The sequence below is a fragment of the Drosophila guanche genome, unplaced genomic scaffold (genome assembly GCF_900245975.1).
Source record: "Drosophila guanche unplaced genomic scaffold, DGUA_6, whole genome shotgun sequence".
Classification (NCBI taxonomy): domain Eukaryota; kingdom Metazoa; phylum Arthropoda; class Insecta; order Diptera; family Drosophilidae; genus Drosophila; species Drosophila guanche.
This window is the reverse complement of record NW_022995745.1, coordinates 2,011,482-2,028,044: the sequence shown is the minus strand read 5'-3', so window position 1 is coordinate 2,028,044 and position 16,563 is coordinate 2,011,482. Positions and strand designations below refer to the sequence as shown.

At 46.0% G+C, this 16,563-nt stretch overlaps 2 protein-coding genes across 3 annotated transcripts in view; both read left to right on the top strand.

The window, feature by feature from the left end:
* Positions 1–1,547: 1,547 nt before the first annotated feature.
* LOC117581508 (nose resistant to fluoxetine protein 6) lies at positions 1,548–5,313 on the top strand. Its single transcript, XM_034268784.1, has 6 exons — positions 1,548–1,965; positions 2,888–3,296; positions 3,549–3,622; positions 3,685–4,214; positions 4,280–4,936; positions 4,990–5,313. Exons 1-6 carry the CDS (start codon positions 1,656–1,658, stop codon positions 5,263–5,265), a joined length of 2,256 nt encoding a protein of 751 aa, XP_034124675.1. The 5' UTR covers positions 1,548–1,655; the 3' UTR covers positions 5,266–5,313.
* A 1,139-nt stretch (positions 5,314–6,452) lies between these two features.
* Positions 6,453–16,563, top strand: part of LOC117581507 (tyrosine-protein phosphatase non-receptor type 9) — a 28,156-nt gene continuing 18,045 nt past the window's right edge. Inside the window, exon 1 of one of the 2 annotated variants that reach the window (XM_034268781.1) lies at positions 6,453–6,641. In XM_034268781.1, the coding sequence (XP_034124672.1) occupies positions 6,612–6,641 (30 nt within the window). In that variant the 5' untranslated portion in view covers positions 6,453–6,611. Of the gene's footprint in view, positions 6,642–14,858; positions 15,012–16,563 lie in introns of those variants that run through there. The other variant, XM_034268779.1, reaches the window with a different exon arrangement.

Sequence of the window (16,563 nt, the reverse complement as noted above, 5' to 3'; positions counted from 1 at the left end):
AACACAAACCTGCTTGCACTTTAATCTCCAGATACTCAAGGTGTTGAAGGATCAACAGAACGCCCCAGCGACATTCTCCATGCTTTATGACTATTTCCTGAGCTTGTAAATCCCACAAATAAATCCATTTAATCACAGCCCAAGCACATAACAAATGAAAGTCCAAATCGCAGACAGTAAGCAGGTTTATCTTCAGATAAGATTGTCCCTTATGGGTATTATGGCGGAACTGAAGGACCCACCAAAAGCAACAACTCACAGGCTACGACACCAACTATTCCATTTGTAATCACGCGGATAGGATCGGATCGTGGACAATGGACAGTGGACAGTGGACATTCCTGTGCGCTTTGCACTCGATCTCAAGTGACTGTCACATAAATTGTCGAGGTGGGTCCCTAATGGAGTGGCAATGCCGTTTGCGAAGTGTCCGAAGTGCCACCAAAGTGGATGGATGGCCCGGATCAAAGATACCGTCACCAGCGATTGCCTAATACAATAAATGTCTCTGATTAACGTTGTTTTGTGTTGTGCTTTATGGCCCATAACCCACAACCCGCACCACTCCATATGCCATTGATGCTATTTGCTTCCTATATGGAACCCTTTGGGGTTCCTCAGAATCTGATTTACGATTCTTGATAGAAGATTTCTTGGATCGATGGCTGAGGGCTCTGTTTATTTTGGAATTTGCATCATTTATTTAATTATTACTCCACCGATTTGTATTGAAATTTTTTAACCATGACCAAACTATTCTTAGTTGATTATTTTAGCGCATTCTTTCTGTCCTTCCCTCTCTATTCAAGGGGGTTTATTTGTAGTCAAATCTTGCAATCATATTTAAACCAAAGCCCCTTTATCTCCTATTTTCACATCGACCTTGAATATCGTTTCCCCTCGTTTCATTTATCTCTCTGATATCTCTGGCCAACCGAAATTATCCGATAATTGTCTGTTGTCCGCTGCGTTCAAAGTCCCAAGCAACAATTTTCATTAATTTAATTAAAGCAAATCTTGGTGGGGATCGTCATGGGATCCATGACCATTTGGCCGGCTTATCGTTCCCATGAACTGTCTGCAATCGCCTAGGTCTGGGCGATAACTATTTTTGGGCATGGACATGGATTTATGATTGTCCGTTTGCGCAGCTAAATCCGTCAGCTAAATCCATGCCGTATGGAGAACGGAGACCCTCTGTACGAGAAAGGCCAGGCCAAAGAGCCAGATAAGACACAGCACCTTGATAATGGGAGCCAATGCAAGTCAATTGATTAGGAGACGCGTTCTAACGTCGTCTTATCGTGGCTAAGAGAGAGGGAGAGAGAGAGAGAGAGCGAGAGACCTGTACCTGTATCTATGTTGGAAATATTTATAGATTCCATGTTCGGTTGGTGCTTGGTCATCGCCGCAGTTTGCCGGCAACTCAAGTGCCCCCACTCTACACCCGCTGTCCACCAACCACTGGCCATTAGCCACTACCAACCGCCCAATCGATAGCCTATAAAAGCCACCGATCCCGCCGATCGCCACTCAGTTCAATCCATCCAATCCTTCCGCACCGCCACGCAGCGCGCTCGCGTCGAGTCGAGTTGTACGAGCAGAACAACCCACAGGATCCACACGCACACACACAGACACTCCCCCGCAGGATTATGGGACGTCTCCATGTCCTGGCAGCAGCGCTGCCGCTGCTCCTGATTGCGGCGGCATCCGCTGATTCAGTATCCAGCCAGCTGCTCACCGGCCACTCCTCGCCCATGGACAGCAGCATGGCCCATCAGTTCTTTGTCCTGGGCGCCGATCAGGCCATCCTTGCCAATGCCACCCAAGGGTCGCGCAGCCGTCGCGACGCCACAGCCATCAGCGAGTACAAGGATCGTGTCTACAATGACGATCTCTGCGAACGGGATGTGATCCGCATCCGGGATGCCATCGTCAACACAGAGGAATGGGCACTCGAATGTGAGCACAAAACTGATCATTTATTTCTTTTTTGAGAGTTCTCTTTGAATGAGTATCACTGAGTATCGGTCTTTAATGATCATCCAGCTCTTGGTATTCCTCATTGATTAGGAGAGAGGTTTCCTGTCTTTGGAGTGAAATGAAATAATGTTTGATGCGTTCATTTTCTGTGAGTACGCAGTGCCGCGTCATGCGGTTAGCGCTTCTCGGTTTGCCTTTTTCCCCTGTCTTTTATCCCGATTAATGCTGCGTTGAAGATCATTCAATCTTTGAATTAGAATTGGAATTTCTTTTCCCACATTTATTGCCTCTTTTGCCTGAAAAAAACCTCCATTTAGCTTTCCCCTCTGGGCCCAGCCCATTCATAAATATATTTTAGCCTCGTTTTTGTCTATTATGATGGGCTATAAATTCGATTGCCATACGTTAACCCACCAAGATACCCCACTAATCCACGCGTAACAAATCAAAATTTGATTGGCCCCAATACATTCTAGGGGGCGATAAGATCTGGCCAATCATGATAACGTGTTAACAGTGCCTGCAATTGGGATCAATCAATATAGGAGAGAACTACAAGGAGTCCTACTCTCTGGGCTTCCACTGAATCTGATTTCCGATAGACTGCCGCCTGGTTGTGGTTCCATTCATGCATTTGGCAATCATAGATTACCCCTTCAGCCGGTGATTGTTAATCAAAGAGTGCATTTTATGGGGCTTATAAATCAGTGAATGTTATGCAAGAAAGCACCGGAGAAACCAGAACCCAATGTCCACTCTGCTTATCGCTGCAAATCCCCAAATGCAGGTGGGGGCCATCCAACGACATCGATAAGCCCAGCCATGGTTGCTCGGGCATTAGAGATTAAGCATTGCGGCGATGACACAACTCCACAACTCACACTCGGTTCTCCTTTTGCAGTTCCCGACACTTGGGGTCGCCTGCCCATGGGCTTCTTCTGGGGCCACTCGATCAGCATGGGACAGTACGAGGAGTGCGTGGCGGCCACCAGCACCTACGGGGACGAGATCCGCGGACAGTACTGCCTGGCCAGCCTGAACATTACCCTCTTCTACAAGGAAGTCAAGCAACGTGGCGAAGAGTTCAAGGAGTCTCGCATCAGCTACAGGCAGACCGATCCCGAGGTCTTTGAGCTTGGCATCTGCGTGCCCAGCACCTGCAGCCCCGCAAAAACGGAGACTCTGCTCAGGAACGTGATCACCCACTTCTATGGCGACGATGTTGTTGACTTTTCATACAACATGGTCACCGAAGCCCGATGCAAGTACGATGCACCCATCCAGCTGCGCGGAATTGATATATTTGCCATGTAAGTGCACTCCTGAGAGGAGGTAATCACACGGGTAATCCGGAATCAGGAAGTCTTGGCAATGCCAAATTAAAAGTGGAACTGTCAAAACCGAAAACAATAGGCCGTCCCCCCAGGCCGATAAGATAAAAGTGGGCAATGAAGTGCCTGCCATTCGTGATACGTGTGTGAAGTACCCTTTCTAATTAAATAAATCAATGAGAGGGCAATTGAATGGCACAACACTGATGCACCTCTATCCTTCATCCACAGCATCTTCTTCTCGCTGATTGTGTTCTTCATGGTTGCCAGCAGTGTCTACGACTACGTGCAGACACGCAAAAAGGGTAAGCACATCATCGAGCCAGCCCCAGAGGAATCTTCATTTCATTTAATACTCTTTTGTTAGCTCCCAAGAAGCCGCTGCTGATTGCCTTCTCGGTGCTGCACAATGCGCCCAAGATCTTTACGGTGCGACAGGTGAACAACCCGAATGTGATCCACTGCCTGAACGGTCTGCGCTGCTTCAGCATGATGTGGGTGGTGTTCGGACACGGCTACATGACCTTCTACGATCTGCCGCACATCAATCGGAACAAGTTCTACACGTGGGTGGAGACACCCTACTCGATGCTCGTCCAGAACGGCTCCCTCTGCGTGGACACGTTCTTCTTCATGTCCGGCCTGCTGATGTGCTGGGGCGCCTTCCGTGAGCTGGAGCGCACCAAGGGCAAGCTGAACATACCCATGATGTACTTCCATCGCTACATTCGCCTCACACCCGTGGTGGCCGTGGTGGTGCTCTACATTATGTCGCTGTACAAGTACTCCGGCGAGGGGCCCATGTGGTTCAAGCTGGGCACCCAGGACAAGCGCTGCGAAGACTCCTGGTGGGCCACGCTCCTCTACATTCAGAACTATGCCTATCCCTATCACATTGTGAGTGCGCCATGCTGGATCCCCCCAAAATTCTCTCTCTGAATCTCTTCCTGGTGTTCCCCTAGTGCGTTTCACAATCCTGGTATCTGGCTGTCGATACGCAACTGTACTTCCTGTCGCCGCTGTTCCTCATTCCACTGTGGAAGTGGGGCAAGAAGGCGCTCATACCCATCTCGATCTTTGGCCTGATTTGCCTGGGCGGCACCTTTGCCACCTTCATGATAAAGGACTTTACGCTCTTCCGCGTGCAGGACGAGCATGTGGATCTGCGCCAAAAGATGACCTACTATCCGACGCACACGCGCATTCCCACGTGGCTGATTGGCGTCATCTTCGGCTACTTCCTGTTCACGCGCAACCGCGGACGCCAGATCCCGCTGGCCAAGGTCTGGGTGGTCATTGGCTGGACGGTGGCTATCGGCACCATGCTGGCCGATATGTGGGGTCCCTACTGGCGAATCCTGCCCGGCACACCCGACTCGCCGCTCATCGAGGGCGCCTTGTTCGAGCCCCTCAGCCGCAGCTCGTGGGCCCTGTCCATCGGCTGGATCGTGTGGGCCTGCTACAACGGCCATGGCGGCCTCATAAACGACTTCCTCTCGTGGAGCTTCTTCACCGGCTTCAGTCGTCTCACCTACTGCATGTACGTCATCCATCGCATTGTCCAGCTGGTGAACGCAGCCCGCCTCCAGACCGACACTCACTTCTCCAACTACGATGCGGTAAGTGACTTGATCTCTCTTTTGGGATCTTCTCTTATGACTCTCGCTTGCAGATCCTCCGCTGGTGGCAGGACTTTGGCATTACCCTGACCGCCTCCATATTCGCGACACTGGCCTTTGAGGCACCCATTCTGGGCATCGAGAAGGCCATCTTTGGTGGCTCCAAGCCGGCGCCCAAGAAGCCCTCGCCCGGCGATCTAGCCAAGAGTGCGCCCACAGAGGTCAAGGAGGCCGAGCAGCCTACTGATGCCGCCCCTGCCACAGTGGAGACTCAGGCGGAGATCACGCCCTCGCCCGGCAGCTCCGCCGAGGAGCCATCAAAAGTTTAGGCTCTAGAGTCTAGACCTACGATGAACACGAACAGCTAAACCTATTTTTTTTCTTGTATTTAGTTAGTTTTATTTATTAAAAAATATTAAAAAGAAATGTCTTTTGAATTTGGCGCCAACAACACAACACTGCAACCAGCCAATCAGTATTGATTTCTTATGTTGTGATACTATCGATAGTAGGGGTGTATTTGCTGAACGAGGTGGCGCTTGGCAGCATGTTGACCAAAATGGCCTGTATGTGGACGCTACCTCAATTAGCTTATACACTTTTTTTAAACAAAACTGTAAATACCCCTGGTATGAGAGTCGATAATGAATGGAATTTCGAGATAAGTGCCTCAGAGCAATTCAATGGTGATTCTATGCAATTTTTTAATGACAGGTTGTACTGAAGTAAAGTTATTAATCAAATTGGTAATCTGAACAAATAGGGTATAAAACGCCCATGCTCAACACAGACTACATGCAACCGGTTTGCAAGCAACATGAATACAGACGACCAGCAACATCACACAGAATTATCGTGGCGCAAAACAATCGGAAACAATCAAGGTATATTATGTAAAAGGGGAGGGGCGGCGCTTGCATGATTGGATTTTCTGCGTTGTTTTACCTGTTGACCATACCGCTTTGACATTCACTGCGTTTGCATATGCTGGACAGTGTTGCCAATTTACTATTTTCCTACTATATCTAGCGGTTTTTACTTGGCAAATGCGGGATAAATTGAAAAATGGCTGAATAACAGCTATTTTCCAAGAAAAATTGGCGTAGTATGGCAACTTCAGGTAACTTTATGATTTTCGATGCCGCATTCAAAGTTTTGGGAGCCTTTAGAATCTAAAGCTTACCTGAAACCGATGCTTTTGATTTAATAATAAATCTATCATTGATGCAAGACATCACGATTTGCACGCACATGCCAAGACAGTCCCGTCATCTGCTTTTACACAGACGAACAAAATTCCGTTTTTTGCATTTGATCTCATAATCAATAAAAATATCGTTTCCCTACTCTGATTATTTATTTTACCTGCAATTAAAATGGCCTTTTCTAGCTTTTTCGAATGTTTTCTTAGCTTTTTTATGAGCCGAAGAGTTGGCAACGCTGGCGCTCGATTGCAACTGCAAGTAGGACGACGTAGACGGGGTGGCATGAGAGATAAATGTTAAACGGCGCGAACAACGAAACAACACAGAAATAGAGCCGAATTTTTTTCAAAGTTCCGAAAAGTGATGATATATGCCACAAAATTATCAATATTGATATATTCGCCAAACAAAATATCACCAACAAATACAAGATCAAAAAACCATACATATAAACATTCGATACATCAATAATGGCGTCGGAGGCAGAACAACTAGAATTTGTAAGTGTCCCACGAAACAAATTCCATATTGTTATTATTGTTATTTGGAAAAGCTAAAATGCAAGGAAGTGTCACGCCTGGGGGCCTGCGGGGGCAAATAAATTGCCTGCTAAAGAGCGATTTGCAGGCGTTGCCACAAACACAACAACACAAACAACTAAATAAGAGAAGAAAAAAAAATACACCGAAATATTTTTGCGTGCGTGTTTTCAACCTGTATTTCTTTGCTGGTATGAGTGTGCGTGCGTGTGTGCATAGGAAGCAGTGTGGGTGTGTGTTGAAATTTCGTCAGAGCTGTGCAGGCGTTCGTGTTTGTGTGTGTATAGGAGTGTGTGTGCCGCAATTGCATCTTCGAGTGCGTTTTTGTGTGGGTGTTTATGTTTGCCAACACGTGCCGCCCCCTGCCCATCCAGCCCAATCCCTCCCACACACTCTGGAATTCCAATGCACTGCAACTTCATTCCCGTTCCTGTTCCAGTCACACTCAGCCTTCGCACCCTTCACCCTCCTTCTTCCTTCTTCGTTCCAGGCAGAGGCACACTGTTATCAGCTTATAATCGTAACTGTAACAGTTCTTCCATGTGTGTGTGTTCTAGTAGTGTTGGTGTGTGCGGGTCTCGCTTCATTAGGGAAAGTGATTTCCGGGGCTGGGTAGTGTTTTGCAAGCAAGGGCCACAAAAACCAGTTTCGGCCAACAGGCGGCACTGGCAGAGAGGCCCAGGAAAAACGCTTTCCCTTTGCCAAATGCCTATTGTGGTGGTGGTGGTGCTGTTGTTGCTGCTGCTACTCTTTCTTCTGGCCTTCCCAGACACCAACCGTCTGTCTCAATGTTGGCCAATTGTATTACCATTCATTCCATTGCACAAATCTTTGTTCCCAATCCCTCACCCACACAAACACAGTCGCGCACACACAGACAGCTGATGGCGCGGGTTCATTGTTTGTTTAATCGCCACGCCAAAGGGCAGTGTGGAGGGGCACGCGGGTGGCAATGCAAAATATTCTGAATGAATACTCGTTGGAAATATGTACCTATGTATGTACATATGTATGTATGTGTACATTTTGCCCTCCATCAAAAAATAATTGCTATAAATATTTCGAGGAGGGTGTGGGACTCCGATATTCGTCCGATTATGGAAATATTTCCAGTTTTCCCCAGAGAGATATTTGTATTCCAGCCCGAAAAAGTAATAGAGGGTATCTCATGGTCTTATGTCGAGACTTCTGCATGTTTTTTTTGTGTGTATGTATGTTTTTTTTTGCCACGGAAATTTACTTAGATTTTCCATTTCCATTTGCATTTTCCACGGAACAAATCGGAAGCTCTGACGCGGACGCTTCTACTGGCTGGTGGCTGCTGGCTGCTGCTTGCTGGCCTGGCCGTCTTCTGTCTATGTTTTTTCCTCCGCTGATAATTTATTTGTGTTCCATTGAAGAGGCCCCCCCCCCCTGCATTGTTGGCTCCCCAGTTCTTTGGAAATCTTGTATTTGTATCTTTATCTTTCACCCTCACACCTCAAATTTTCATTCATTTTAATTTTTGCGAAAGGTACAAAAAAGCGCTGGGTGGAGGGAAGGGAAAAGTACAACGTTTTTCCGGAATTATGATTCCAATTACAATTTTCCGTAGAAAATGTTTGCCCTGCCGATTGCTATTTTTGGCCATGTTACAGGGAAATAATTAGCGAAAGCAAAATGGAAACCCTCATCTATCACAGGAATTTGTTTAGAATTTTATTTGGCTGACTATGTTTACGGAGCAGTTGATAAAAATACGTACCTGAAGGGTGAAGATCCACATTAACGGTGGTAATAATCCAAGTGAATTCTCTGCTGGCAGTTGTATATTTATATTTCCTTTAATATGTTTGTATGTACATAAATATTCCACCATGAGCCATACATATTCCACACAGTTTTTCTTCACTCATGAATATCTCATAAATAGAATATTCAATTAACTGTCTCTCTCCTCTCCACTGGCATATCCTTTTTGATTCGGTTATGTGTCATGCAGGGTGGGTGCTGGGCAAAGGGGGTTCCTCCATTTAGATTCTCGTCATCGTATTTGCATCAATTTGCGCTTACTTATTTATGTGTGCGGTGTGTTGTGTGTTTTTGTGTGTGTGTGTGTGTGTGTGTGGCATACAACACAATTGATTTCGCTTGAATTGACATTACAGACTACAAATTGTTGCACTTTCATTGTTGCACATTTGCCAACTTCTGCCAGCCAGCCAGCCAGCCAGCCAGCCAGCCTGCCCCAGTGTCTGTCTGTCCTGTCTGTATTTGTGTCTCTCTGGGTGTCTGTTTGTTCAGTGCATAAATCAAATTGCTCATAAAAAGGGCAGACACTCGGGCAGCAGCAGCAACAACACTTCAGCCATCTCTGCCACTGCCGTTGCCGTTGCTTATGCCCCTCTTTGTATGCACACAAATAAATTTATTCGACTACATGTGTGTGTGTTTGTGTGTGTGTTCATTCCACTAAATAAAACAGTGGCGGTGCAGTGGGCAAGGGGATCCCTCCGGCTCTGACTCTGGCACAAAACTTATGAAATATTTGTATCCTGCTGCTCGCTGACTGCCCTTTTTGGGCTTGCCCTGAATTTATTGTGTCCTTACGGACTGCTTGGTCGGGGAGGGGGGTACACAGTACAATAACCCTTGGGGGCACGAGGTAGGCATGGAGCACAAGCAGGATGTGGCAGGGACAGAGTGCAGCGCAGCCTGTTGCTATGCCTGAGGTTTGGCCTCGTCTCGGCTCTTCTCTTTTTGTGTACTTTTATTCCTCATTTGCGTTGATTAAGCCGCAAGGGCTGCCGCCGCAGATAGAAGCAACAGCGGCAGCAGCAGCGGCAGCCACAATAACTTTCATTAAAAATAAAAACCAAAAGAGAACAAGTAACAAAAACAAAAAAATGAGAATAAGAATAAAAATGAGAATGAGAATGAAGCACAAACTGCGTTGTGCAACGAAAAAAAAAAAAAAAACATGTGGAGGCAGGCACACACACATGCACTACACGCACACGGATACGGATACACGAGTGTGGAAAATGGGTCAGGCCCAATGCACTCTTATCAACAGAGAACACCACGGAGAACAATCCACCAACAAACAATCAGAAACAGCAGAGAACCAACCCACCAACCCAGCAACAATTCAAACCCGAAATCAAAACTGGAACAGGGTCCAACGACATAGTGACAGAGACAGGGGAAGAGGGAAGCCCTGCAGGGCCTGGCCGAATTAAAGGGGAGCAAATGATTAAAAATGTAGAAGAAGCTACCGCTAATAGAGAGAGGAATGAAAAGTGTTACACCCAAATATCAATAAATAAATACCATGCAAATTTGATATCTCACGTGAAAATATAGTCGTGGAGTTTCGGATCGAATTATAATGATCATAACTTCAGGATTACCCTTTTTTCGCGTCATCCATCTGTCTGGGCTAAATGATATTCACATTACAGTTTTTTTTTCTAAATGGAGACCCAAAAAAAGGAGACTTTTGGCTAGATAACTCCTATACAATCTACGGAGTACGCCATTGAAATATTATAATATATTTTGTTCGATTATAAATTATGGTTAAATATACTCCTGGCCCGTTCATTGATTATTTAGAGCAGAACGTACGAGTATGATTACAATAGAGTACATAGTATACTCTCGTAAGTATACTCGCATTTTGTATACTAAAATATAAACAATATGCATGGGTATATATGTACATATCGTATAGTATATTATATTGTTGGCAATTGCGTTGTTCTCAATTTTATGGAAATGGGTATTTTTGGCTGGCAAAAACCAAACCCCACACTTACTTTTAGTTCTTTACAACTGATATTTCCCTGCGGAGAATCCAAATAAGCATTGTCTGTTTTTAAGAGACGGCGACATTACATGTCTGATGTCTGTTTTATCATCGGATCTTTTCAAGTTAGTTAGAATTTTGCAGCCATTCAACTATACACCCACCATCCCATTCATGACTGGGCCGTGCCTATAGTTATAGTTAATTGAAATCTATAAGCACTTTGCTGGCCACAATTGGCTATCAAATGTCGCTCCACGCCAACCTCTTCTGGCCCTGCACTGCTTCCGCATGCAATTGTTGGTTATAGCCTTTTTTATTTTTGTTATTGGCTCTTGCCCAGAGGAGAAGCCCTCGAAGCCACCACCCACTTAATGGACATATTGCTTCCGAAGTGGGTCAAATGCCGCCTGGGTTCCTGGATGCCTGCTGCATGTTTTAATCACGGCAGGGATCCCTCCTGGTCCGAACTTTATTATGATTTTCCCTTTATTTATGCATAATTGGAGGAAATATTGCGATGCGATGCCTGAGACCGTGTGGAAGGAGCAGTAGCAGTGGGCGCTGTGGATAGGATAGGATAGGATAGGGGCAGTGTATTGTTGTTTTCCATTATTCCTCTCTTCTCATTCGCTTCTCTCCGAATCCGTGGCTTCGCTGTGGGAGGTTGTTGAACCCCCCACACACTCGCACACAAACACACGTACATACATTGGTACGTGTGTGAGGGAGGGCCTCGACCGGGCGAGTGGCTCTCAAAGAATCGCGGAACGGAGGCTGCCGCTGCTGCTTCTGGCACGGATTTGACGTCGTTGGCTTCTTTGCTGCTTCTGCTTCCGCAATGTTCTGTGCCCACCCGCCCGTCTCTTTCCCAAACAGCAGCAGCACGCGGTGAACAGTGATCGCTGTTAGTCTGAAATCAACGATTTGCAAAAATATGCCCAAAATTAATCGATAATTCCAGATAATGTAGGAAAAACAAGCAGACAGGTTTTGACTATAACTCTATATAATTCTGGAAAATAATAGATAAATCGGGAGAAAACACCATTAAGTAATTGCTAATGCGATAGTTGATCGGCATGATCGGATCATCGGTACTTGAACAACATAACAAATACCAGAACACATAGTATTTATGGCTATAAATTGGTGAAAGCAAAAGCTAATTTTAGATTTCATGTTCATGAAGTCATCAACCTAAGCTGAAGCTGAGGCTGAGCCTGAGGCTGTGAGGTACACACATATCTAGTGCCCACTGTACTCTTATCGCTGTTGATTTGCCTACAAAGCTCCCGCTCCCGAGCTCTCCCGCTCTCCTTCGTTATTTTCCTTTGGCTTTCTTTTCGGGGTCGGTTGGTGTCTCTCTTTTTTGTTCTTTGTATACAAATCTGTATTTTCTAATGCGGGGTCCCATTGTCTGTGTGGAGTCTTCATTTCCGCCTCTTCTTGTTGCTGTTTTCTTTGCTGTTGTTGTCGCTCTTCCCCTGTGGCCACCGCGTGCTCAAGTCTCTGTTGCAATAATGTCTTTCTCTCTTGCCCGCTCTCTCCCTCTCTCTTCTCGATTGCAGGTGGGGTCGGACACTTGCAGGGTTAGGGCTGCTTCAGCCTTAAAAATTACGTGGACAATACATTCCCAATCCAAATCCCAGTACCCATCTCATCTCATTCTCAATCCCATCCACAACACTTTCCAATGCCGGGGGGTCTGGGCTCTAAACCATTTTTTGTTCGTGTTGCCTCCATAAAATTAAAAGCTGCGCAAAAACCGCCAGCTCCATCGCCATCCAGTTGAAAGAACTCTTAGAGACGAAGAGGAGAGAGCATTGTGGCTATATAGTATATACAAATGTATGTACAGTACATATGAATGTTTGTATGTATATTTTTTTCCTTTTTGATTGGTTTGACCGATTTACATTGTGCAAAAGAAATGAGTTTCAAGAGGCAAGAGGCTGGAGGGAGAGGGAGCGGGAGTTTAGCTCTAGCTTCGCATTGAAGAGCTTTTTCATTTGTCTGTCTGTTGGCCTACATAGGGCCCCCTGTCCCCCTCCCTTCGCCCGAAATACAACAAAAAGAAAAAGAACATGTTGATGCTGGCTCTGGGTCTGGCTCTTAGTTTCTTTTAGATTCCATTTGGCCGGACGGAGGGCCCATCTCACACATTTCTGTTAATTAAAATGGCAAATATTCGCTCCAACTATTGCTCCTGATTTTGGCAGAATGGCCTGGCCGTTACAGGGACACAACGTTGCTTGGAAAGAAGCGGAATCGAAATTAGATCTGATCGGAGAACAGGGACACTCAACGAACCAGTACTACAAATAATACGAACGAGGATTCTCTTCTTCAGGGACATCTCCAGGATAAAGTCATAAGGGGAAAAACATATCTGAGTTCTTTTCTAATGGTTCTGTTGTAATGGATGGAAAATGGCATAAGAAGTGGTGAGAGAAGGGGATAAGGGTCTGGTGTCTGTGGTCACTTTCCAAGGCCCTCGGAAATGTGGCGCATCATCTGTCGCTCCTCGTCTCCTCCCACCCCAAAATACCATCTGATGTTGCGTAATCGCGCCGGACAACAGCAATAGCAGCAGCCGCTCTACAGCTCTACTAATCCCATTTGGGGGATCGGATCACTTTCTATGCGGCACGGCACGGAACGGGGGCAGCGCCGCGCCTCTGGTGTGTCGTCTAATTTGTGGATCAAACTCGTTTTGCTGGAGGGCTCTGGCTTTGGCTCTGGCTATGACTGCGAATTGTTGTGTGTGTTGTATAGAAAAAGAAAAGAAATAAGCATAAATGATGTGATTTCTTTTCGATGCGATGCCGCGGATTTACTGTGTGTTGTGCTGTAAAAACGCATTGAAAAGAAAGTTTTTCTTTTGACTTTACGCGTCGGGCGTACATGCACGGATGGGGAGGTTGGAAGCTTTTGTCTTGTCTCAATGTCACGCCCCCAGGCCATACAGAGGCCCCCAGACAAAGACGCAAAGACAGACGGGCAGAAAGGCAGACACGGGGAATGGGGAGGGGCTTAAGCGGCGAGCATTTTGTTTATAATAATCGAGCGCCATAAGAAAGCGTGGTAATAATCGTAATAATAATAAACAAAATAATGGCAATAATCATAAGTATAAGCAAGCGAATGGGAGACAACCCAATCCAATCCCAATACTTACTCTCCCCGTGCCAATACACATGGATATGGATATGGATGAAGAGCAAGTGAAACTTTCCCGCGACACTCGAAACTGTGGCGAAATTTCTTAACACTTTCCCATAAGAAGTCATAAAAGCAGGAGGGGATAGAGAGGAAAGAGAATAGCAGCAGTAAACAGTAGTCGGTATAGAGGAAAGAGAACAGCAGCAGCAGCAGTAGAAAAGAAAATAAATTAAATTACGAGCAAAAAAGCTGTTCAGCGAGCCATACCTGGCGGGAGGTTGGCTTAAGATTTTGGCAGTTGTTTTTGCAGCAGTAATACATGGTATTTATTGTTTTCCAGAAACAACTGTTAATCATTCTGGGTTTACGTAAAATTAAATCTATGTACATATATAAAACTAATGCAGCTGTTTTGTAGGCACAAAGCGGACCTTATGGATTATAAAAAATGATCGCAGGTACCACATGATTGTCAATATATTTTACGGGAGTAGCAATACCAGCGGCATCCAATTCCCCTCATTCCCAAAGCCAGATCCAGCTCCAGCTCCAGCTCCAGCGCTGACATTGAACTGTGTCAGTGGCAGCAGCAACGGCAGAGTGCACCAAAAACAATGAACAGCAGCAGGCTGGCGGCTGCAAGGGTTGGGCGGTAGGTTGGTCGGGCTGCTGCTGCTGCGTCGGCGCCACCTCGTGTGCGCGATCGCTCTCTTTCTTTTGGTTAACTCGCTCGAGTCGATCTGCCCAAAGTGTGTTCATATGAGGTGAGGCTTTTTAGCCACTCTTCGTTTCACCACTTTTCTGACCACTCTTTCACTTGCTGCATGTATATGAAATAAATAACAAATATATATTCCATCATAACTTATGATTCATAGGTATACATGTGTGAGTGCCTAACCTTTCATTAATACACCTTGGGGCCTGCTCTGGCTCTGCTCTTGCGCAGCGACGCGACTGGCTTGGCCCCAGCACGGCATGGCATGGCAGAGGCGATGTTGTGTGGTGCCGTTGTTTCATTGTTGTTTCACTCGTCGCGTGTTCATCTCTTGTCGCTTTTTCGGGGACGATCGCGATCGCGCGCCCGCTTTGCTTTTATTTTCTACACACGGGAGGAAAGCATGGGCATGCATATGTTCTAGTTATTAAATATATTTAATTTTATTTATTTATTTTACTGTGCGTGTACGTGTGTGTGTGATCAGTGTTCCCTGTGTGTCTATGTATAATGCATCAAAATGCATCTACGCCACCAGAACAAGGATCAACGGGAATCTAGTGAAGATTGCAGTGACAGAAACAACAACAAAAACAGGAGAAACAACAGCAGCAGAAACAACGGCTGTCATCAACGTCTCTTCCTGTGCATTGCCAAGGTGTGTGTGTGTGTCTGTGCTCTCTCTTTACATCTCCTCTCATTAGCCATGCCCATGGCTCCGCTTATTTACTTTCTAAGTTTTATCTTCTCTCAGTTTGTTTTTTTTTGCTTTCGCCGCTCTGCATCCATCTTGTCCTGCCCTGCGCAACTCTCTTCTCGTCTTACTTTATTCGCTTCATCGGGCTGCTGAGTGCTGTCCCTGTCCCCCTCCCCCCCCCACTAGCTTTTCCGCTTTCGGCTCTCACGCTTCCATCAGTTGCAGTTTCGCTGCCGTGCTGCTGCTGCACCTCTGCTGCTGCTGTTGAGCTATTTATAGACTAACTTTATTAGTTTTTTGCTGTCTTCTGTCTGCTCCATCTCCTTTTTCGCCTCGTCTCGGGTCCCATGCTGGACTTGTAGCTCTCCGCTGCCACTGCTGTTGATGAACCTTTGAGGTGTTCATTCTCTCGCTCTCTATGTCGCCCTGCCATGGAAAAGAAAAAGCTTTAATACTGAGTAGAGGGTATTCATGCCAGCTAAGTATATTCCCATTTTGCAACCCTCAGGCCATGCATTCCCATTTTTACGTTGCTTTGGTTAAATAAATTTCCATAAATTTGTACTTACGATTACGAGGTCCGGTTCCATAGCGGTTTCAGAAGCAGCTTTGGGCTCTTTCTTCTTTGCCAAGTTCCGCTTTTGGGTTGAATTCGCTTGATTCAGATGCGGACACACATGATTTGTCTCTATGAAAGTTTGATTGAATATGCAAATCGGGTGTGGAAGATCATCAACCGTATGAGCATCACCAGCGTCAACTGAAAGTGCAAAATTCCAACAGAGGAGTCCCCTTTCGTATAAACTTTTGTGCTCGACAATTGACCTGCTCGACCGTTGGGCTTCCCCCTTCTCAAAACGACTCTCAATTGGCGACTGGCCGACCGGCGACTGCCTTCCCCCTGAGCGGAAGCGTGTTAAACGTGCGCTTAAAAAAGAGCATTTCGCATTTTCGAAGCATTTCCAATGCGAAAGTGTGAAATGAAAGGAAGTTCCTCTATACCCCGACTATCCATGTCTGCCCCCTTCACAGCGCTCACCTCTCACGCTGTGCATTTCCTGCTGCTGTATCTGTAAAATGTGCGGGGCAGTATTCTGTCTCCGACAACAATCTGTCAGCAATATCCTGCATCCTGGGCTACGCAAAACTGAGGAAATTGTTTGGAATAAGCAATTGAAAACACTTTACCAGGTGGTAGGAGTAGAAGCAGAAGCTTTGGTAGGAGCAGTAGCAGCAGAATGAATAATAACAAAAGCTGTTGCGAGGATTTGTGGATCATCTGCTTTTCAGTCAGTTAAATCTAAAGCTAAAGCTAAAGGTTATTCTTCGTGTTCAACCATTCTTGATTCTTCATCAATCACTGCGACTAAGTATCTTTTATCTTTCGCCAGGCATAACTGTCTTTTCTTTGTGTGTCCATCTCTCTCTCTCTTGAGAAGTGTCTTTTCAATCGCTGGCTGATCGTTGGGTTTCAGAGCAGAGCCAGTGAACTGCTGTCATGCTCCTCGGAGTC